Here is a 24,149-nt window from a genome sequence, read left to right on the forward strand (position 1 = left end):
AGCTGCTATCATGGCACACCTGCTATCAGATTCCTAAGAAGCTTCCGGAGGTTAACTCCCAGCCGAGCCTGTTCCCCTCCTGGGATCTCTCAGTGGTCCTCTCGGGCCTTCAGAGACCCCCCTTCAAGTCGCTAGAATCAGTCGGACTCCGGGCCCTCTCCTTGAAGACGGCCCTCCTGATCACGCTCGCCTCCATCAAAAGGGTCGGGACCTGCAAGCGTTCTCTGTCAGCGTCAGCTGCCCGGAGTTCGGTCCGGCAGACACTCACGTGATCCTTGACCGCGACTGGGCTACGTGCCCAAGGTTCCTACCACTCCCTTCAGTGACCAGGTAGTGAACCTGCAAGCGCTGCCCCGGGAGTAGGCAGGCCCAGCCCCTTCACTGCTGTGTCCGGTACGTGCTTTGCGTATCAACTTGGACCGCACGCAGAGCTTTAGACGTTCTGGGCAGCTCTTTGTCTGCTTTGGTGTACAGCGGAAAGGGAACGCTGTCTCCAAACAGAGGCTTTCCCACTGGGTAGTGGACGCCATTACGTTGGCCTATCACACCCAAGCCGTGACGTGCCCCCCACCCCCCTCCCCCCTTGTGGGTCTGAGCACACTCAACAAGAAGTGTTGCGTCCGCATGGGTACTGGCAAGGGACACTTCCCTAGCAGACATATGCAGAGCAGCGGGTTGGGCAACACCCAATACATTTGCGAGATTTTACAATCTCAGGGTTGAGTCGGTTTCGTCCTGTGTTTTCTCAGGTTCGAGCTGGTAGAACTCGGTACACGCTGACAAACTGACCGGGTGGACCGCTTGCACCCTCCTCTGAGGTTAAAAGTGCGCTTTTACCCCAGGAGATCCCACGAACTCGGCTCCCTGGATAAATCCTCCCTAGCCCTCTGTGGGTACTCAATTTACCCTGTACTGGAATAGGTGCTCCACAGGACGGGTTCCCATGTGGATGTCCCCCGTTAACACGTAAAATACCTGCCCGCTCCTGTGTCAGCAGTACACGTACATGGCTCAGCGCATGGTTGATTTCAATTGGACCCCTAGTGTCGCTTCTTCGACACAATGTTTACGTGAGCGACAGACGGGGAACGTCTAGGTTACGGATGTAACCTCCATTCCCTGATGGAGGGAACAAGGCCACGTCGCTGAACCGAGCCACTGTTGAGGCCGAACCTCATTGTCGGCTCCTCAGAAAAATCCTGAATGAAACAGACGCATTTCCCTCCCTTTATGCCTGTATGTCCGGGGGCGGGACATGCAAATTCTGTCTGCCAAGTTCTCATTGGCCTTTTCTCATAGATCAGAGATGCAAAAGGCTCTCAAGAGAGACCCCTAGTGTCACTTCTTCGACACAACGTTTCGTTCCCTCCATTAGGGAATGGAGGTTACATCCGTAACCTAGACATTTCCCATCTGACAGTTGCTAAGTTCCATATAAGAGGTAACTTTAATATAAACACATACTGTAAATTTCAAAACTCAAAACTTCCTCCCCAGTCTAAAAAGAGTATGTATAGTTACCACGCTGATGAATCATCTTGTTTTGAAATCTGTGTGTTTCTGACATCACATGACATTGGTAACTTGTATTTACACATCCTACAATATGAGTCATCACACCCTTGGCCTCACCCACACACACTCAGTTCAAAAGAGCTAGACAGACAGGCCTAGCTAACTATTCCTGAACACCAAAGGGGGCCTATCTGGACTATTTTTAATTATTATTGTACATAAACATGCACTACTAAGATGTCTTTGACCACTCTCATGTCTGTTTTTAAAAGATACTGCATCAAGTTACAACTCTGAAGAGGAGACCCCATTCTCTTTCATTCAGCAGCTGCTGTTTTTAACACAAACTCATTATGGATGCATTCTTTTGCACTTCTGCAATATTTTATTAGTGATATTGTTGGTGTATGTAAACATTAACTAGTTGGACGTCTTTGACCATTTCGATGTGTTTCAGCGATGTTCTGCGCCTATAGTATGTGTGTGCATAATTTCACCATCTATTGGACTGTGTGCGTTCTTTTCAGCATGTTAGCATGGATTGTTTGTGATCCAGTCATAAAATGATTCAAGCTTTGCAAACAAACTGTTACTGAAGGATGGGGCAGTTAAAAACACTTGGACCTGATCAAAAATGTAAGTAAACCATTTAATTCATAAATATTGAATGTGTTAACACTAAAATGTATTTTGATTAACCAATCATAGGAGTGGGCGTTTACTTTGATGTTTTAAGGAGATGTGAAAAGGGATTAATGGAAAGGAGGAGGCAAGAACCGGCTTGAGAATATAAATAATAGTTTAATATAAAAATGAAACGAAAAGACAAACACACAAATGTGTCGGACAGTTATCCATAAATATCTGTCGCAATGCAGCTTCCAGTCATCCTTTATCCCTCTCTGAGTCTTGATTAGCCTGATTAGGCACCGGGTTTGCAACATCACGACCCGGCCCCGCCCTCTGCCCTTTTACAGTCCTCCCTCGTTCTCTCAGGCTGGGGAGCCCCTGGCATGACGTACACACCCTCTCTTTCCCTGGGGAGGGAAGGTCAGATGGGGATGATCTGCCGGCAGGTCATCCCCGTCTTCCTGGATGAGGGAGGGGACAAGGGGAGGGAAGCAAAAAAACAGTGTGGCACCTACACACACTGCAGCTTCCAGTCATCCTTTATCCCTCTCTGAGGCTTGATTAGCCTGATTAGGGGCCAAGTGTGCAACATCATGGCCCGGCCCCGCCCTCCACCCTGTCACAAGGCGCTTCGGCCAAAACCGAGTGTTTCAGACAGAGGGCCAGAGAAAGGGTGAATAATGATTGTATATTACAAAATTATGACTGTTTTGGTGCAAAAAAACGTTACTAACATTATCGGTGGACGTCAGGAAAGATAATCAAATTATATAAAAAACTCATCGCCTCATGCAGGAGAATATCTCTACTGACATTTTTGATACTTGACAGCCTCTGTTTACTGTATTAATTGTAAATATTCTTTAAAATGTCTCCTTTTGTGCTGCATGAAATAAATAAATTCATATGGGTTTGGAATGAGGTGAGGGTGATTAAATAATGACATCATTTGTTTTTTTAGGCAAACTACAGTATAATGTGGAGGTGGGGGTGTGGTCAAGCGCCGGCTTGAGAATGGAGAGCGAGACTGGGAGATAAGAGTGGTAAAGAGTTCCACCTGAGGGCAATTTTCCTTAAAGGTTTAGTTTTTTATATAACTCTGATTATGTTTGGCTGAAAGAAGAAAGCCATATACAACTAGGATGGCTTGAGGGTGAGTAAATTATGGAATCATTTTCATTTTTGGGTGACGATATTGATTTTTGGCACGGAGCCATATCGACAATGCCCACGCCTTTTACAAAGTGTGTCGCACTGATTTTAATATTGGACTTGGTGGGAAAAATTACGTTACTCAGCACATTAAATCACAATGGCTCAATTTGTATGCATTTTGTCTGCCTCAGCCATTACCCCCATTTTGGTACCCAAATGTTGACAGGTATGGATATATTTGTTTTTAATTGTTAGAGTGCTCATATAATTTCTCTTCTTGTCAGCTTCAGTGAATCAATATTGAAATTAATACAAATGTTCAAAATTCTCGAGTCTCTCAGCATTCACCTGGTGTGGTAGCTTAGAGGAAAATGCATTCTGTGAGAGCTCTGACCTTCGAATAAACCAGCCAAAGGAAATGTGACTGTGGAAGTGGTCTTAGCCAAAAGTAAACAGCCATAAGCTGACTTTATTAAACACGGAGGCAACTCATGGTATTATATTTAATCTCTAAGCCGACAGGAGGATGTGAGATAAATGACAGCCCTAGCATGTCCATCCATGCAGACACTGAAACAAAAAGATCCCTGCTGAGGTGTGTTTAGTGTATGGGACATTTGCCCCATGCCTCCCATCATGATTTATGTTAATTTGCACATTCCATTTATAAAACTGACAGAAATGCAACTCAGGCTAACCACATGGCTGTCAGCTGGTGGGGCTCGCAGCTGATTTATCAACATATTTATGATTTTTTTTTTATTCATAGATTTTACAATATGATATTTGCCAACAGTAAAGTGCTTCATTATGAGCAGTTATAAATATGCAGCAAATACATCTTAATAGCCTTCGAAACAAGACAAATTTAATTTAAGCAAAATTGTGTAATATAATAAGACTTTATTTCAGAGAGTAAACCTTAAATCACATTATGGTAAATTAAATGAAGGCAAATTAAGGTGTGTGTGTTTTTTTAAATTATTTTTTTAGAGCAAGTTAACTTAAAACAAGAAAAAGCAATGTGCCAATGGGGTATGAAAAAAAAAACTTAATTCTTTGAAAACAAGTCTTAATATCTTGTAATTTTGCATATCAAGTACTTTTTAACTTGTTTTAAGATATTTAGATATTTTTACTGGGAAACAAAATTATGGATTATGAAAATGGCTTTTTTCACTGACAATTGGAATCAGCACTGGATGGAGTTACATGCAGAATACAATAAAATAACAGATGTCAACTGGAAGAAGCCATCCATCCATCCATCCATCCATCCATCGTCAACCGCTTATCCTGTGTACAGGGTCGCGGGGGGCTGGAGCCTATCCCAGCTAACATTGGGCGAAAGGCAGGGGACACCCTGGACAGGTCGCCAGTCCATCGCAGGGCCACTGGAAGAAGCCATTGCAGGAAATTAAAACATGAACATTTCTTAGCTATCCCATATATGTTGCATAGAATAGTGACGATTGATTGTTAGAGTCTCTTTTTTTTAAATCTGTCTATATTTTTCTAATTTATTGTATATGAGAACAAAGGCAAGATATTCCCTGACCTTGATTTATACAATCAGTGGGCCATGATAATTTCTTCAACCATTATTTTTATGAAATCTGTTGCCCTAATACCCCCAAATCAATTAAAGGTATGTTCCAGGATCAATACTTAAAATGTTCTGTTCTGAGAGTTTAAGTCATTCACAAAATAGGGAGCAAAGGAACATCCTATAGATTTCCTATGCAGCTAAGTGCATTCACTCTTTTTTTCCCCCTTTCCTCCCAATTTGGCAAGCTCAATTCCCAATGTGCTATTAAGTCCTTGTGGTCACATAGTCATTCACCTCAATCCGGGTGTTGGAGGACGAATCCCAGCTGCCTCCACGTCTGAGACTAAAAACCCACACATCTCATCACGTGGCTTGTTGAGCACATTTCCACAGAGACATAGCACGTGTGGAGGCTTCACACCATGGGCAGTCGCACAGGGTGGCATCTTGCGGTCAACACGTTTGGGGGCATGTTGAAGCCCAGGGTGCCAAGCAAGCTTGAACTGCTACTGACCACAGCATCCTAGAACCACATTATAGTGACCACAAGGAGGTTACCCCAGGTGACTCTACCCTCCCTAGCAACCGGGCCAATTTGGTTGCTTAGGAGACCTGGCTGGAGTCACTCAGCACGCCCTGGGATTTGAACTAGCGAACTCCAACTGGTGGTAGCCAGCGTTTTACCACTGAACTACCCAGGCCCTCAAGTGCATAACATACAACCATGATGTTTGGACCACTCAACATGGTTGGCAGACATGGGACAATGGTAATCAGTACTTGGATTCAGAATTTATAATGTTTAATTTTATTTTAATATGATTGGCAGTGATTGGACGATGCTGACCAATAATATACTCAGAATTAATTATAATTTCTGATTGGTAAACTGATTCAATACTGGCTATAACTTATTTGTTACACAGTGCAAAGAGAGAACTCTGAGATTTTGGTACCAAAGTAACATACTTTGTAACATAAAAGTAAAATTGAGTAAAATCAATTTGGTATGTTTTTTATTTGTGCTTTTCCCAATACACATTGTTCCAAATCAGCTTTACAGAAAATCAGCTGTAATGTATGTACTGTCACAAAAACATAAATAACCACACTCCTGGATACATTATAAACAATTTGATAAAAATAGAAAATTTTATTATTTAAAATGTCACACTTTAGTCCCCCAATATTTAGGAAAACTGTATATGCAATTTAAATGTTTATATATATATATATATATATATATATATATATATATATATATATATATATATATATATATATATATATATATTATTATTTATTTATTTTTTTTTGCATGATTTTTGGGGGCTACTAGTAACAAATCAAAAACAGAAGTGGAAAATGCCCACGGCAGTTGCGCTCGGGTCTCAGGAGCAGGGGCAGTGCCCCTGTGTCAATAGGCCTGGCCCCCACAATGAGTAACCGAATGTCAAACGAATAACGAGCCAACAAAACCTGGAGATAAGGTAGAAGTTCAGCATTAGTTTTGCATCTTTGGACATGCCAGCTCCATTTTCAGTGCTACTTAATGTGGATTATTCATGCTTGTATAAGTGTGAGTTAAGTTACTTTTTTAGCGCAATTAATTCCACATTATTATCACAAAATCTGATCTGGATCTGATTTTATGCCTTATCGAATGCACCTGAGCCCAACTGATTAGAGATCAATCTTATTTGGCAAGCATTCATTAAACATATTTTTTGTATGTGTATCTGTTGGGTTTTCATTTTTGGAATAACATACAGTACACACTTATGTTATTTATAATGAGGTATTATTTTCCACTGTCTTTAATTTAATGTTTTGCACTGTAGAATGCAGAAACAAGACAAATGTAGTGCAGCAAGTTTGGTGAAACAAACTATGAAGCGACTCTGATGAAACAGATGTGAAGAACCAGATATGAAGAAACAACATTTATACAACAAATTTATTCTGAATACACTTAAAAACATAAAATTGGAACCCTTGTTAACCACCACACAAAAGGCCAAATAAATGCAGTGAGAAAGGGTCTTATACACTAAGCTCGCCACATCAACACACTTCAACCTAATATAGCCTATACCGATTAATATTGGTATTGTTGGCTGCAGGCGCAAGAATAAAAAGCAAACACACAACTAATCGGGAGAGAGAGAACAGAGTGGCAGAGCTGATCCTGCTGCTTATCTTGCAACTATTACAAAAAAAATCTAAACTAGCCGCAAACTTGACACTCATTATTTTCACATGCAAATCAGCTTGTGATTTGCCGCAAATGTTTGCTAGAAGTTTGTTGCTCTTTTTTTTTTTTTTTTGCCAGAAGTTTGCAGTGGTGAACCTCCGGCAAACCAATGGCAACAATGGAGAGTTTACCGCAAAGCTCATTTGCATGTGAAAATTATCTGTGGCGAGTCTGCGGCAAATTTGCAGTGATCTCTTAATTTTTGTAAGGGAAACGAAATGCAAGAGAAGCAGTAAATAGTTTATAAAGACCAAGACCAGAGTGTAATGAGGCCGAGACAAGACCAAGACTTTGAGGGGTTGAGACCAAGGCAGTGCAAGACCGAGTCAAGATCAGACCGGTGCCCCAGAGTCCAACACTGCATGGCACACTTACGATAAAATGTGGAACATGCAAAATAGGCACTCCTCAAATTGATGTGAAATATCCACATTCACATAAAAACACGCACAGAAAGAAATTAACATATTTTATTGCATTACATAAAAACACAACAAAAAAATAAATGTCCTCTCACTTTCAACTGCTTATATTTTCAGCAAACTTAATATGTGTAAATATTTGTATGTACATAAAAGAGGGTGGGGGGGTCAAAAGTAACAATCAGTATCTGGTGTGGCCACCAGCTGCAATAAGTACTGCAGTGCATCTCCTCCCCATGGACTGCACCAGATTTGCTGGCTGTGAGATGTTTCACCAAGGCACTTGCAAGTTCCCGGACATTTCTGGGGGGAATGACCCTAGCCCAAGCCCTAGCCCTCACCCTCCATTCCAACAGGTCCCAGACTTGCTCAAAGGGATTGAGATCCGGGCTCTTCGCTGGCCATGGCAGAACACTGACATTCCTGTCTTGCAGGAAATCACGCACAGAACGAGCAGTGTGGCTGGTGGCATTGTCATGCTGGAGGGTCATGTCAGGATGAGCCTGCAGGAAGGGTACCACATGAGAGAGGAGGATACCTTCCCTGTAATGCACAAGTTTTGCACAAGCACAAATTTGCATGCAATGACAACAAGCTCAGTCCGATGATGCTGTGACACACAGCCACAGACATTGACGGACCCTCCACCTCCAAATCGTTGCCGCTCCAGAGAGCAGGCCTCGGTGTAACGCTCATTACTTTGATGATAAACGCAAGTCCGACCATTACCCCTGGTGAAACAAAACTGCGACTCGTCAGTGAAGAGCACATTTTGCCAGTCCTGTCTAGTCCAGCGAAGGTGGGTTTGTGCCCAGGTCTCACAGTATGGACATTGCAATTTATTGCCCTGGCCACATCTGCAGTCCTCATGCCTCTATGCAGCATGCCTAAGGCACGTTCACACAGATGAGCAGGACCCTGGGCATCTTTTTTTCAGTCAGTAGAAAGGTCTCTTTATTGTCCTAAGTTTTTATAACTGGGACCATAATTGCCTACCATCTGTAAGCTGTTAGTGTCTTAACAACCATTCCACAGGTGCATGTTCGTTAATTGTTTATGGTTCATTGAACAAGCATGGAAAACAATGTTTAAACCCATTACAATAAAGAACTGTAAAGTTATTTGGATTTTTACAAAATTATCTTTAAAATACAGTGTCCTGAAAAAGGGACGTTTCTTTTTGCTATAGAATTATATATATGTGTGTGTGTGTGTGTGTGTGTGTGTGTGTGTGTGTGTGTGTATCAGTGTACCATGAGAACTGTCTTGATAAAATAATCAAAAGTCATTGCAGAGCTGAATTCTATGTGTACATTTTCCTTTGTTTTCTAAGAGCAAACAAATACTAACAAACACTAGAGCTGAAATCAACTTAACCATCTTTATTCAGCACTCATTTTCCAAGTTTTACCATCCACCTAAAACAATAACATTTTTGTTCAACGATCACATCTGGTTTTCTTGATGACTCTTCCCAACCATCATTGAGAACAGGTATTAATGAAACCATCATTAAGTACAGAATATATCAAACAATTATTCAATACTTAAGTCTTCACATTTCTCTGTCTTTTCTTAAACAATATAGTAATTTCTTGAGTTGAATGGAATGCAGCAAGAGGCAGATTGCTAATGTTAGCTAGCTAGCTTTGCTAGCATCACACACACTTATCTTACCTTTCTTTATGCTTCCTTTCTAAGTGCCAGTAAAAGGTTGATGTGGTCTCAGCCATCTCGGTAAGCATTGTATTGCAGAATTTACATACTGCTGTGTGTTTTCTTTTGGATGCTTGCAGTTTAGGTCAGTGTTTCCCAACACTTTTTCTGCCATGGCACACTTTTTATGATTAAAAAATGGCACACCACTATTCCACATAACCATTGTCGATAGTTTTCCTTTTCAATAATTTGTCCATGTTTTCTGTCTGTCTTAGTAATGTAAACTCATAATGTTTGAAATTCGCCAATGCAAAAAGATGCAAGTCGCATAGGTACACTGTATAGGCCTAATGAGATTACAGATGCCAAGAGCACTAATTGGATAATGAAAAACCAACACATTTGTGTCTTTTCCCATTTGTAGATTTGTTCTTGCAAATTAATACTTGCAACAGCACAGCAAATAAATTGTATTTTTTTATTTATTTATTTAATTACTGTATTGTCCGGAAATAAAGTGATCCCATGCTCAGGACCGCAGAGGTCCTCTTTGAATCTCCGCCCATGCTCACGACCACAGAGGTCGTTTCCGAGTCTCAGCCAGTGTTTACGACCACAGAGGTTGTTCCCGAGTCTCTGCCCGTGCTCACGACCACAGAGGTCGTCTCTAAGTCTTTGCCTGTGTTCACGACCATAGAGGTTGTTACCGAGTCTCCGCCCATGCCCACGATCACAGAGGTCGTTCCCGAGTCTCTGCCCATGCTCACGACCACAGAGGTCATTCTCGAGTCTCCGCCCATTCTCATGACCACATAGGTCCTTCCAGAGTCTCTGCCCATGCTCACAACCACAGAGGTCGTTCCCGAGTCTCTGCCAGTGTTCATGACCACAGTGGTCATTCCCGAGTCTCTGCCCGTGCCCACGACCACAGAGGTATTTCCCGAGTCTCTGCACATGCCCACGACCACAGAGGTTGTTCATGAATCTCTTCCCATGTTCACGACCATGGAGGTCGTTTCCCCAGTACTCTTTGTCTTGAGCCTTCCGCAGCCACACCTGAGTCTGCTACACGCCATGTCACAGCCACGCCTGAGTCTGCTCTATGTCATGTCACAGCCAAGCCTTCTGTGACTCCTTGCTCCAAGCCTCTCGCTGCCCCTGTCTCGAACGTTTTCATGACCCCTGTCATGTTGTATGATCTGCCATTGATTTCGTTGCGTTGGGCCATGAAGGCCCTACCTCACAAATTGCCAGTGCCCATGCCTGCCACGGCAACGAGCCAAAGGCCACACCTGCCACAGCAACGAGCCAATGTCCGCACCTGCAATCGCCAACGAACCAACGGCCACGCCTGCCACGGCCAACGAGCTGGAAGCCTCGTCTATGACAGAGCCTGCGTTGCCAGCCTCGTCCGTCCCAGAGCCTGCATTGCCAGCCTCGACCGTCCCAGAGCCAGCATTGCCAGCCTCGTCCATCCCAGAGACCGCGTTGCCAACTTCAGTCGTCTGGAGGAGGTGGAGGAGGAGTAGAAAGGCTTCTGTTCCCGAGTCTCCGCCAGTGTTCACAACCACAGAGGTCGTTTCCAAGTCTCCTCCGGTGTTCACAACCACAGAGGTCATTCCCGAGTCTCCGCTCATGCCCGTGAACACAGAGGCCATTCCAGAGTCTCCGCCCAAACCCACACCTGCCTGTCCCCTGATCTGCTCTGGTCTCCTTGGTCTCCTGGCCATCCGCCTGATCTGCTCTGGTCTCCTTGGTCTCATGGCCATCTGCCTGATCTGCTTTGGTCTCCTTGGTCTCATGGCCATCTGCATGATCTGCTCTGGTCTCCTTTGTCTCCTGGCCATCTTCCTGATCTGCTCTGGTCTCCTGGCCATCTGCCTGATCTGCTTTGGTCTCTTGGGTCCCCTGGCCATCCATCTGATCTGCTCTGGCCTCTTTGGTCTCCGGATCCATCTTGGCCCTGTCTCCCTAACCAGCCTTCCTTGAGCTTCATGGGTGTTTGGGGCATTTGAAGATGATCTAACAGAAAATGAGGTTCCTGCGAGCTTTTTTCTCTGAAAATCACTGCCGGTATACAGAGTAAAATTAAGGTTCCGCCTTTCAAGACGGCATAAAATCTGACCGCACTTCCTGGCTATTATGAATAAAACTATGCCGCATTTTTAAAAATAGACATTGGAGACAGGCTCATTTTGTTTACAGGACTCTAATATATAAGATAATATACAGTTTTAAAACATGAATGCTGCTCAGATTGCATAGTTTGTTGAAGAATGATGACAAAGGGTAATTCTTTTTGGTGAGATTGCATGTTAACAATGGAGAATATATAAATATTTCTCAGATGTATCACTTTTATGGAAAAAAAGTGCTATTGGATGTTTTTCAATGAACGCTGGACATGGACAATTGACCCAAGTGTGGAGAACTGGATTCATTTGGCGATCACGTTTTCATAACAAAGGTATGAAGTCCCGTTTTGATATTGCATGTTTTCATTTGTACTCCTGGCTCAAATTTCTGTAGCATTGCCTTTGTGAAACGGAGATCGGATATCGATGTTGAACCCTTAGACCTTTGAAAAGATGTGTAATTTGTTAACATTAATTACATTTATAGACGGTAATTTATTAAATGTAAACAGAGTGACGTCACTCCCGAGTGCGGTGAAATTGCGTATCAGCAGGTTAAGCCACACCTTGATCCTGCTCTTGTATTTCCCTTCGAAACATTACTATATAATTAGTTATTATAAATAACAGCATGGAAACATGGCTTAAAGTTTGAAAAAACAGAATGTTAGATGTATTGACTAATTGAAACTTTTGTCATGAGCCTGTCTGTTTATATATTCTATAGGGCTGTCAATCGATTACATTTTTTATCGAATTAATTAGTGTCCCAATTACTTAATCGCATTTAATCGCATATACAAATATTTGCTGAGAAAGCCCCTCATTTAAATATAATTCAATATATAATGATGATATAATGGTACATATTTATCTTTAAATGTTCACAAATTATTTATATATATATATATAAAAAATAACAAAATATTCTGATAATTAAAATGCGTTACATTCTTGTGGCAGAAGAGGTAATCATTAATAAGACAATACAAAAAGCAACTTTAGAATACAATGTATTGTAATCATTAATAAGACAATACAAAAAGCAACTTTAGAATACAATGTATTGTTTACTACCATATTATTGAATATAAGCCAAACATTGGCATACAGTTCACAGCAATCTATATCACAAGTGAATTTGTCAATCAGTTGGAGATTTATTATGAGGGCTTGTTTAAGGACCCGTCAATGTACACCTGCGTCAGACATGCTTGTGTAGTGTCATAAACATAAAATGTTTAGCTCAATGTGTCAAGTTAAATATAATTTAATACTTAGAACACATCTTGAGATCCCTTAGTTCGGATTTGCACTCCATCAATTGTTTTGAATCCAAGAACGTAAGGCAGGTCTGTGTTGTTCTGCTGCTCAAGGTTGTTTTTCTTCACTGTATAAACTGCGCATTGCCACACAGCTGAAGTTTCACTTACTGCCCTCTGGAGTAAACAGTTGATACTACAAGCTTGCATTTCTCAGGAATCTTCCATATGACAGTTTTAATGTGTTATTTTTAGTCAAATTAATCGCAATAAATTAACATGTTAAATCGACAGCCCTAATATTGTAAAATAAAAAAATACACATTTTTACTCAAATTTGGTGAATCTTTGCAACATTTTGCTCTGATTTTTTATTTCTTTCCAACAATTAAATGGTTTACAGTGCATTGGGATAAAAAGCAGCTCAGCTGAAATTGCCAACAAAAGGGTGAGAAAATATCAGCAACAAGGTAGTGGCTTACTGTTGCCCCAGTGAATCACCTTACCTTATTTTGTAATAATGAGTGGCGAGAAAAAATCCTGTTCTAGATTCATGTGTTCTTTGTTTGTCTGTTTACAAGCAACCATGCTGTGCCCCATCTATACCCTGCTGATGGAAACCCTGCTTAGGAAGCTAACCCATGACTACTCAAAGGGGGAATGTGGCTCAACACATCTTATTCTCAGTGGGCACAATAAGTTTAGAAGCATGCACCAGGCTGTCTGTTTGCGATAGAGGCTTTTGAGAGAGTTTTATTGAAAGACCACCATGTGGGCAGAAGCTCCTGTCATCTGTGAAAGCACTTTGCTTATCCAATCAATTCTGTTCAACATTCATGAAATCTATAGCAGAGTGTGCCGGTGATTGATGTCAATCTGGGTTTCTTTTCTTTCTTTCTTTTCAGTTGGAGAACTGATGGAGAGAAAAGAAATGCATGAGGAAAGACTGGTATTTTCATGCCCTTTATACAGCACAAACACAACCAGAAATTGAGAAATGTGTTTTTCTCTATGCCATTGTCCTTTAGACTCATTGTCTATAGCTTATCCAGGCATTCTTTTCCAACTGCACCAGGAGTGCCTTTTTCTCAATCCAACATTTTGGCCTAAATTAGTTAACATATAAATTGTAAAATGTATATACAAATGTATGGATAATATGCAGTTCACTAAAATATACACTCGCTGAACACTTTATTAGGAACACTTTCATCCTAATAAAGTGCCCACCATGGTCTTCTGCACATGGTTCGACATGTTGTGCATTCTGAGATGCTATTCTGCTCACTACAATTGTACAGAGTGGGTATCTGAGTTACAGTAGCCTTTCTGTAAACTTGAACCATTCTGGCCATTCTCCGTTTACCTCTCTCATCAACAAGGTGTCTCTGTCAGCAGAACTACAACTCACTGGATGTTTTTAGTTTTTTTTGGCACCATTCTGATTAAACTCTAGAGACTGTTGTGCATGAAAGTCCCAGGAGATCAGGAGTTACAAAAATATTCAAACTAGCCCATCTGGCACCAACAATCATGCCCCGGTCGACATCACTGAGATAAAAAAAAATCCCCATTCTGATGGTTGATGTGAACAATAACTGAAGCTCTTGACCCATATCTGCATGGTGTTATGGATTGCACTGCTGCCACACAACTGGCTGATTAGATAATGGCATGAATACTGTAAGTAGGTGTACTTCATAATAAAGTGATCAATGAGTGTATGTGTAATATACTGTATAAACTGACATCTTTGAAGAAATGTACTATTTGTGTCCATGCTGGTTTCATACATTTTTGAAAAACATTTATAGCTATTTCTTAAAAAATAAAAATAAATATTTAACCTTCAATACACTTTAGTATGCACAACTTTATCATTAATATGTATTAAAAAATGTCAAACATATTTATAGGTTAAAGTAATGCAAGTTTAGGTAAGGTATGTAAGGTTTCTTAGGGTGACCCCTGAATAAATTTGCCTTTTCATCAAAATAAACATCTTACACAGTCATGAAGATCCAGGGATCTTTTCTGTTTGTTTTTATTGTTATTTTATGACAACAAAATCATCTCCTCCGCTAATGCTGCGTAAGGGGTTCTGCATTAATGGATGCATAAATACTTTAACTATCCAATTAAAGATTACGCCATCCGGGCCTCTTTCTTAAACTATTTCAACGTAGCCTACTTGGATTTGGGACATTAATTGTAATATCGCAAACTTTTTAGGATTTTTTTGGACGCTGTCAATATGAATCAAAATTATAGATGTGATTAACCACTGCCACTTATTAAAGTTGATCAGGTGACGTTACGTACGTCTTGCCTTTGCGATAGGAGGGAACATCTGATTGACGAGACTTTTGCATCGGACGTGAAACCTCATAACATCGACTTACATTTGTCTAGAATTGTTTTATCCTTTTGGAGGCTGTCTTGACTGACTCTTGTGGACAGGTGTTGAGTCACGCTGTTCTGCTTAACTGTGACTGAATCTAATGGCTGGGAATGTGTGCTCGCAAAGAGTCTGAAGGGACTCATTTTGGTTCACTGTGGAACTGGACTTTTAGACACACGGACATGATGATAATGCCGCGGAGGAATTTCGGAGAGGACGCTTGCTCTCAGATTCGGTTTCTAAAACTTCTGTTTTCCTCCAGCACAATGTAACTGAAACCGAGATGTAAACCAGAAATAATTTGCTAGATTTGAATGAAATCTTCTCAAACGTCGAACTCGAGGATCAAACACATATTAAAAGCCTGGGGAATCATTTATCCTGTTAAACAGACGCTCTCGTATTCCTCGCAAGGATGCCAGATGTATTGTCTCTTTACATTGCCATGGAAGTGCTCACTGCTCTTTCTTCTGTCATTGGGAATGTGATGGTAGTCTGGGCTGTAAGAATTAACCGATCTTTACGGGACACGACCATTTACTTCATCGTCAGTCTGGCTCTGGCAGACATTGCGGTCGGAGCACTTGTCATTCCTCTGGCTATAACCATAAGCATCGGATTTAAGACTCATTTTTACAGCTGTCTGCTTGTGGCATGTACTGTACTGGTTCTTACTCAAAGTTCAATACTTGCCCTCCTGGCTATTGCTCTTGACCGCTATCTGAGGGTCAAGATACCAATGAGGTAACATCAAGATGCCAGTTCTTAATTTATTTTACAAGGGTCTTTTTTTCCTTTCTTTATTAAATTGTTTATATTCTCAGGTCTGTTTTACGAGAAAATGAAATAACAGCTGATTTTTTATAGTTAAGTTAATTTTAAAGAACTATTTCACAGTTTCACAAAATTAAGTGGATATCTTAAAGGAATATTCCATGTTTAATACAAGTTAAGCTCAATCAACAACATTTGTGGCATAATATTGATTACCACAAAATTAAATTTGGATTTTATTAAACAAAAAGAAAAAATCTGGGTTACATTTAGGCACTTACAATGGAAGTGAAAGGGGCCAATCCGTAAACGATAATAGTTGGCATAAAACGGTTTTGTGAAGTGTTTCTGTGTGAAACAGCTCATCTAACGAGAAAAAAATGTAGGGTGGGGATTTGAGCTTATCCATTGGTTTATTGGATTATGAAAAATGGTTGCTGCATAGCGGAAAGGAGGAAGATCTGAATGCGAGTTTGCAGACAACATACACAAACCTACCACCGTGGTGCTTTATTCAGAGCGAAATTTAGTTGAAATTGAGCAGTGATCTCAACACATTTATGATCAAACTAACAAGTACATAGCGGCCTTTGCTTAAAGGGCACCTATTATGGCATTTAAAATGTTCCTAATATTGTTTTGGGAGTCCCCAACAACAGTTTTACATGCATGCAATGACAAAAAACACTTTTGTTGTCTTATAATATGCATTTATGTTTATCTGATTTGCTCACCGACTCCCAAATGATTCGTTCAACGACTCATTTTTCCAAACCCCTCCTTTGCGTGACGTCTAATCTGCGGTGATTGGTCAGATGACCCAGTCAGTTGCGATTGGTATACTCTGTGCAGAGATTGTTGGAAACAGAACGCCCATCACCGCTTTGTAGTAAAAAATCAAAATCAGAGAAGGAATTTGAGTTGATTTATGTTAGCGATCATAGCCCAAAGTTCAGTGGTAAACACCCAATCGGTTATTGTTTGCGTTAGCCCAACTCATAAACATATTGGTAAAGTACTGCATTACTACAAGTTATTGCTCTATTCTTTATGACAACTCCAATAACATCGACAAACATTTCACATATTTAAAAAAAATTTTGACATTGGAGACCTAGAAGCTGCGCTGAGCGTAACTTACACAACACACACAAATACTTATTAAGCATGCTAAAAAACACATAAAAGCAACAATTATTAATAATACTTACAGGTTGTGATTCGGAGGAGGAAGCTGATCCAAATAAACTTGGAACTGAACCTTCCTTCAGTATCAACCGGCTCGCGAATCCACACTTGAAAGCATTCATGTTCGTAAAGCAATCGTCATTAAAATGACGCGAACACAGCACAAGGTTCGGGCTATACTTGTGTGGTATAATTGTAAATATAACCTCTAGCCACTGATTCTTCACATGCTCGTCCCTGGGCAGTGAAAAAAGGTCAGCTTTGATATGCACTTCAGAACACAGCATCTTGTTGTCGACATGATGTTTTCAAGTTTTCCCTGGTGTCTGTGCGCGCAATGAGTGGGCGCGGCCAATTTGATAATTTTTCGTCTTGACGTCACAACGAAAAGGAAAATGACTCGTTGGAAAAACGATTCATTAAATTGACTCAGAGTCGACTCCTACTTTTGAGAGACAATAATTTTTTTACAGTGAACTTTCATATATAAAACTTTGCAGGATGTTTTTGTTCACTTAAATCTATGTTACACACTACATGAAAGGTAATTTTCAAAATTCCATAATAGGTGCCCTTTAAGAAGAGGCTTTAGTCATTGAAAAATTTGTGAGTAACATACAACACGAAGCGAGCGTTTTGCGTGGCGCGATTACATAGAAAGTCAACGCAAAGATGCGAATAGACGCAAATTGGCTGGATGAAGCAAATGGCGCAACTCGAACACGTGAAATCACTTTTCTCAACTAGAGTGAAAAATCTGCGTGAAGCGTTGTCGTAAAAGCCTATCAGCATTGAGATTGTCTGGATATCACTGATGTAGTAGCAGAAGAAATCTGGAAAAATTAATGAAAACATTGTTGTAGCGGTGTGTGGGCACCCGGAATTGTATGACACAACGTCATACATTTACAGAGACCGGACACAAAAAGACATCGCTTGGAGGAAAGTGAGCAAGGAAGTTGGATTACTTGGTAAGTTCTGAAAATATGCACGTCTGCTTGATTCTAGCTATTGGTTGTACTTTACTATGAACCAAGTTGGTGAAGCCCCTCTTCCTGTCCTTTTCCTGAAGAGAAGGGGGAATACTCATGGGCTCGCATTACTCGCGCGAACGCGAGTTTAAACACATATATAATCCAGTGGTCAAACTGAAAAGTTTCTTTGCGTTGTATGTGAACGCACCATAATAGATAACCATACTTGAATGCTTTGAATCATAATACACTAAATATAAAGGAAAGAAGTACATATTAGTGCTGTGCATCCCAAGATAACTGCATTCAAAATAAATAAACTCCAGTAATATAAATAAACTCCAGTCAACTGAAGCATTGTATTCATTAGTGATCACCGCAGCAATTCGGGTGTGAAATGTCTCGAACACAATCGCAAATTTGCCGTTATTCCTCCTCATTTAAAATGTAAATTCAAGCCAGCTGACCCGTAACCAAGGAAGTTTGGGTTAAGGAACGATAGATAGTTTTGAAGGAAAACAGACAAAAATACACCTTGCCATCTTCAACAACATGCGATTGATGCTTTGTTTAACTCTACGCGAGGTTGTGGTATTTATAAGAAAGGTGCAGGGATTAAGTGGACTAAATGAAGTCCTGCATACGTCACCAGAGAGAAGTCAGTCGTTTCACCGGAAGATTGGAATATTACATTTTGATTAATTTACAAACAAAACATATGCATGGATGATTCATTCACAATAAGATCAATAACATGCATTTTGAAAATAGATAGTTTGAATTTTAATTTCATGCTGACTTTAAAGCACTCACTGTTTCAAAAGTATAGCCACACGATATAAACAATATGTGTATTAACATGATTTTAATGTGATACAACCACTTTCTAAACTTTTCTATGTAAATGTATAGCCAATTTTCAACTTTGATGCCATGATGATGTAATGTAAACAAGCTTTAAAAATACTAAAAATGATGATTTAAACTAATTTATAGCTCAAATAATTCATGAGTTTTAAAAGAAGAATTATTTGTGTTTTTATATTAATTGTGTTTTTATATTATATATAAAATTATAAACTTCACATTATACCCTCCAAAAATTGGCCCAAATAACTTCCATTGTAAGTGCCACACTGTTACCTTTATTTTATTTATTTATTTATTTAAAGAAAAGGATGGACCTGTAATCAACATGATGCCACAAATGCTGTCGATTGAGTTTAGCTTGTATTGAACCTGGAATATAAAACAGATTTACACAAAATTGATGATTTGGTTTTTAAAACTATACTAAAATAATGGTTCCGAACATCCCATATTAGAACTTGATTTTAATATAGGGCACCCCTACCCCATAGTGAGCACAGTTTAATGCATTTCAATGAGAAATATTGAGGTGTATATCTCTGTAGATATAGAGAGTGTGGCAGGGAAGCATAGCTGGAACAGATTATATACTTTTCTACATAATCCCTGACTGAAGAATGAAGTTTGAACCTGGTGTTGTTTGCTTCGTGGTACATTAAATAATTTTTGTTATGGAAGTCACTTTCAAAATTGCATTCAAATATAACACCCACAGTCCCTAATTAACTGTTCTGGCTATTGCGTCTTTCAATAATATGTGTAGCACATGCTAAAGCTTTAGTTTCATGTTTTACAGGGTTTGATTTCAAGCATTGTTTCATAAATTGTAAAACCAAACAATATTCAAATATGTATAGATGACTCAAAACAAAGATGGATAACTATAGATGACTCTTCTAAAGAAAGAATGCTGTACCATCTTCTGTGCCATGTCACAGAGGAAAACTTTATTTTAATGATAGAAAGGGATTATAACATTCTTTGCCTGGTTTGCATTTGTGTGTTGTAATTAAACTGGAAAAGGGCATAGTTTGTTGCTTGTTTGACTAGTGCCAATTTGCCAGCTGAGTGGATGGCATGCTTCACTAACCTCATTTGTGTTGTCTGAAAAGACCTGCTGCTCTCTTTACAGAGAAGGGATTGTAACTGAATATGTATGTAATCCGTCCTGGCAACATTTTTGTAGTGGATCACTGCCCTTTAATTTCAATTTCCAAATGATTCTTCACAGGGATCTTAATGATTTACTCTAGATATAGTGATGCATTTAGTGCATTTGTAGTTTCAGAACAAAGTTTTTTGGTTAAGACTGCTCATTTACCTTAGAAAGGTACTGTAAACAAAAACTAGGCCTAATTTTTTTTATTTGTAATCCAATGCTTCCTCTTTCCCCTCAGTCTTATATTGCTATTTTTCTGAATTGTCAATTCTGAAAACACAATTTTTCCCCTTAGCTATAAAAGAGTGGTGACTCCAAAGCGTGCAGGGACAGCAGTGGTGGTGTGCTGGATGGTGGCCATTGTAGTTGGCCTGACTCCCATGTTGGGCTGGAACAATCTGGAGAAGCTACGGCAGACCAACGGCACTCTGGGAGCTGACTTTCTTGTAACCTGTGAGTTTGAGAACGTCATCAGTATGGAGTACATGGTCTACTTCAACTTCTTCGGCTGGGTTCTACCACCTCTCGTCCTCATGTTGCTCATCTACGCTGAGATATTCTACATGATACACAAGCAGCTTAATAAGAAAGTCACTACCAACCAGACCGACCCTACCCGATATTACGGAAAAGAACTAAAGCTTGCAAAATCTCTTGCGCTGGTACTCTTTTTGTTCGCTGTTAGCTGGTTGCCTTTGCATATCCTGAATTGCATCACTCTCTTCTGCCCTGATTGTGACAATTCCAAGTACCTCCTCTATATTGCTATCTTACTCAGTCATGGCAACTCTGCCGTCAATCCCATTGTTTATGCATTTCGCATAAAAAAATTCCAGAATGCTTTCGTTAAGATCTGGAAACAGTATGTGTGCTGCACGGAGGTTACACGTCTGGATGATCGGCCCAGCTTTCGTAGAGATGGCAAAGAGAGAAGACTGCAGCACAATGACATCTGACTAAACACTAAACAGGGGTTCTATATGAGAACTTTTTTAATATATTACATTAGATGAACAGTCTGAAATGAATGCTGTCAGTTGTTAGAAGACATTTGCCACAGAATTGGTGAAAACCAGATGAAACATTAGTGGAAATGTTTCCTTGAAATATTCAGTTTTCCAATAAATGGTGCATAGAATAAATTGCATCATAGATGGGGGACCATAAAATGATAGAAAATTGCCTCTTTCAGAGAAATAACAACACAGTCCAACTGGCACTTCGATCTGTGGGAAAGAATTATCATGTTCATTGTGCTCTGACTGAAAAGGGCTTTATGTATTGACAGCAAAAGTGCAGTCAAAGCTGGCTTGGTATGACAAACATCTGAACCACCACTCTTTTGCTAAGTCAACAGCATAGCAGTGTCTGTCTGCAGACTAGGAACCTTGAGAAAGGACCATGAGTAGTTGTTGTTTGTTGCTTTGCAAGTCCCCATTTGTCAGAAATGCAAGTGGGCCTACTATGCCTTAAGGACCTTGGTCAACTTATTGGTCCAGTCTCATCAAAATGACGGAAAGTTTTCTGTGTTAGATTTGTTTTATTTGTCAATGTTATGTTCTGAATTAATAGGTCCAGTGATGTTATACTCATATCTACTTTGTTGTAGGTGTAACACAATAACCACTGGAAGATGACTTTGGAAAAACTTGATGAGTGTTACATTTTAATAATTGTTTTTGTGAGTACTGTTAGATATTTTCATGCCTTGGATCTCACTGAATAATGCTATAATGAAACAAAAATGTAGACAGGTTTCTTTCGCACTTAATATTTAGGGGCCTGAGAAAGCTGTGCACTGACACACAGGAAGGAACCTTGAATAAATCTAGATTGAATGATACTGCTGTAGGTCTGATGTGCTTTTCTGCTTAATTTTAAGGTACATTGTTATCATAAATGATGCATATCCTGTGAGTGAGGACAATCACAGTTGGATCACTCAAATGTCCCTTTAAAGGAATAGTGCACCTAAAAATGACAATTCTCTCATTTACTCCCCCTCAAACCAATATGACTTTTCCCCATTGAACACAAAAGGAAAGAGGAATTCATACAGACTCAAAACTCCTTTAGTTTGAGTAAGTCATAATTTTTGGGTGATCTATCCCTTCAAATTGTAATATAGAAAAGACATTCAGAGCTTTCACTAAAATAGTTACTTTTTCTGAGGGTATTTGAAGAGGAACTGAATTTGCCATGTTGTCACCAATTGGTGCTGTAACACCTAAAAACATAATAATTTGTGCTTCAGTTCAAATTAACTTTACTGCTGAGTTCACAGAAATGTTGAATCTGTGTCCTTGAAATAAGGTGACGGTTCCTAATGTATACTCTGAACAAGGTTGTTTTAACCTGTTAAGTGGCTTGACCTTTTCAGAGTAGCAAGGACTGCTCAATCATAGATCGTATTCAAGATCAAATCAGTTAATTCCACCTCTTGCAAGGAGGTGATCTTTTGTGTTGCTTCCTGTTAAATAACCATTCACAAACTTCCTGGGTTGGTCTTGAGGTTGGAATCAAAGCTTATGTGACCTCCATAAATTCTGCACCTTTAAATGCCTTCAGACTAAACTGCTCACCCTTGTTTCCACATGGAGAGGGTCCCCTCATGGGGGCTGCCATGTTAGAATCACAAGACTACTTGCTTAATCAGAGTAACCATCCTATTTTTGGACACTTTCACTCATGGATTAATCATGGCTGATTGTGAATAGCAAATTTCTAAAATGGCATCTGTACCTAAAAACTAGTCTCGCATAGCCAGACCTTTGACTAAAACAGCACAGGTCTGGGTTATATAGTAGCTTTAATTGAACAAGGACTGCACAGTTAGACAGGAAAAGCCCTTTAATTGACATTAAGTGATCAATCACAGTTGATTTAGTCATCACGTGCAATTTAGGGGTTATCAAAGATGTTTCATTCCATAATAAAAGATCATCATGGGGAAAGATATAATTTACAGTATATAATGTTGCACAAGTCTCCGTGAGCAATTGCAAAGAATACACATGGGAACATAGTGGGAAATATGTATAAAGACTTAATAAAACACAGAAATCCTCATCACAGAGTATTTAAACAAAGCATTCAGATCTGCTCATGGATTTCTGCTTTACTTTCTGTTACGTGCCTCAAACGAAACATATCGGTTACATATGTAACCTCGGTTCCCTGAGACGAAGGGAACAAGACATTGCATTTATTAACGCATATGGGGAGTGCCTTCTTACACGACCTAGTTTAAAACTCTGTACAATAATGCCAATATTCTAATATTGGCTATGGTGTTTGCACCCCACCTGTTTTGGTGTGAAACTGTCTGCTATAAAAACAGGTGCACAAACACAATTTCCTCTGAATTTCCGAAAGGAGCGCATCAGTCGTGCCTTGTAGTGCGGCTAGCATTTAAAATGTATTTTTCCCTTCATCTCAGGGAACCGAGGTTACGTACATAACCGAGACATTCCCTTACGACTCAGTACATTTGACATTGCATTTGTTAACGCAAAAGGGGAACAGAATCCCATCACGCCACACTACAGGACATAACCTCCCAGAAAGGAAGCATGACACTGCAGTCTCGTGGGACGGCAACCGACATGAGTATTATGCAGTGAATGACCCTCGTGTTGGGCCAGGAGGGGAGCACTCAGAATGAACTATAGTCATACAGTATGAATTAACTCCTTTACGAACCCAGTCAGGAAGGGAGTTTATTCATAATGTAAGTGCTTGTGACTTATGGTAAATTACAGGAGCCTGAATGCATGCAGTTGTGTAAAAGATAGGGAGCTCATCCTTAAAAGATGGAGCACAAGTATATATATTTGAACAATGAATAGGAAGTGATCTAAATAGAAAGGACTTGTGAAGAGGTAGACGAAACATCTAGGCTGTGAAACCTTTCAAATGTGTTATGAGAGGACCATCCTAGTGCAAAACATATGTCTTGTAAGGACACACCATTCATCCATGCCCATGAGGAGGCCATGCCTCTAGTTGAGTGTGGTTTAACACCAATTGGGCAAGTCTTACCCTGCGACTCATAAGCCAGGCAATTGCATCGACAATCCAGTGAGAAAGTCTGTACTTGGAGATGGACAATCCTTTTGTGTATCCTCCATAGCATACAAAGAGCTGATCAGACCATCTGAACTGGTGTGGACGCTCACCGTATGCGTGTAGTGCCCGCACTT

General features: G+C 40.1%; 1 protein-coding gene across 2 annotated transcripts; it reads left to right on the plus strand.

The window, feature by feature from the left end:
* The first annotated feature begins 15,049 nt into the window (after positions 1-15,049).
* On the plus strand, positions 15,050-21,273 carry LOC127626302 (adenosine receptor A1-like). Of its 2 annotated transcripts, XM_052102005.1 has the most exons (3): positions 15,050-15,726; positions 19,334-19,344; positions 20,254-21,273. In XM_052102005.1, exons 1-3 carry the CDS (start codon positions 15,398-15,400, stop codon positions 20,901-20,903), a joined length of 990 nt encoding a protein of 329 aa, XP_051957965.1. In that variant the 5' UTR covers positions 15,050-15,397; the 3' UTR covers positions 20,904-21,273. The 2 variants fall into 2 exon arrangements, with proteins under 2 accessions (XP_051957965.1, XP_051957964.1); XM_052102004.1 differs by lacking the exon at positions 19,334-19,344 and having other exon boundaries at positions 20,243-21,273.
* Positions 21,274-24,149: the final 2,876 nt, after the last annotated feature.

Source organism: Xyrauchen texanus, chromosome 32 (assembly GCF_025860055.1).
Source record: "Xyrauchen texanus isolate HMW12.3.18 chromosome 32, RBS_HiC_50CHRs, whole genome shotgun sequence".
In the NCBI taxonomy this organism is placed as follows: domain Eukaryota; kingdom Metazoa; phylum Chordata; class Actinopteri; order Cypriniformes; family Catostomidae; genus Xyrauchen; species Xyrauchen texanus.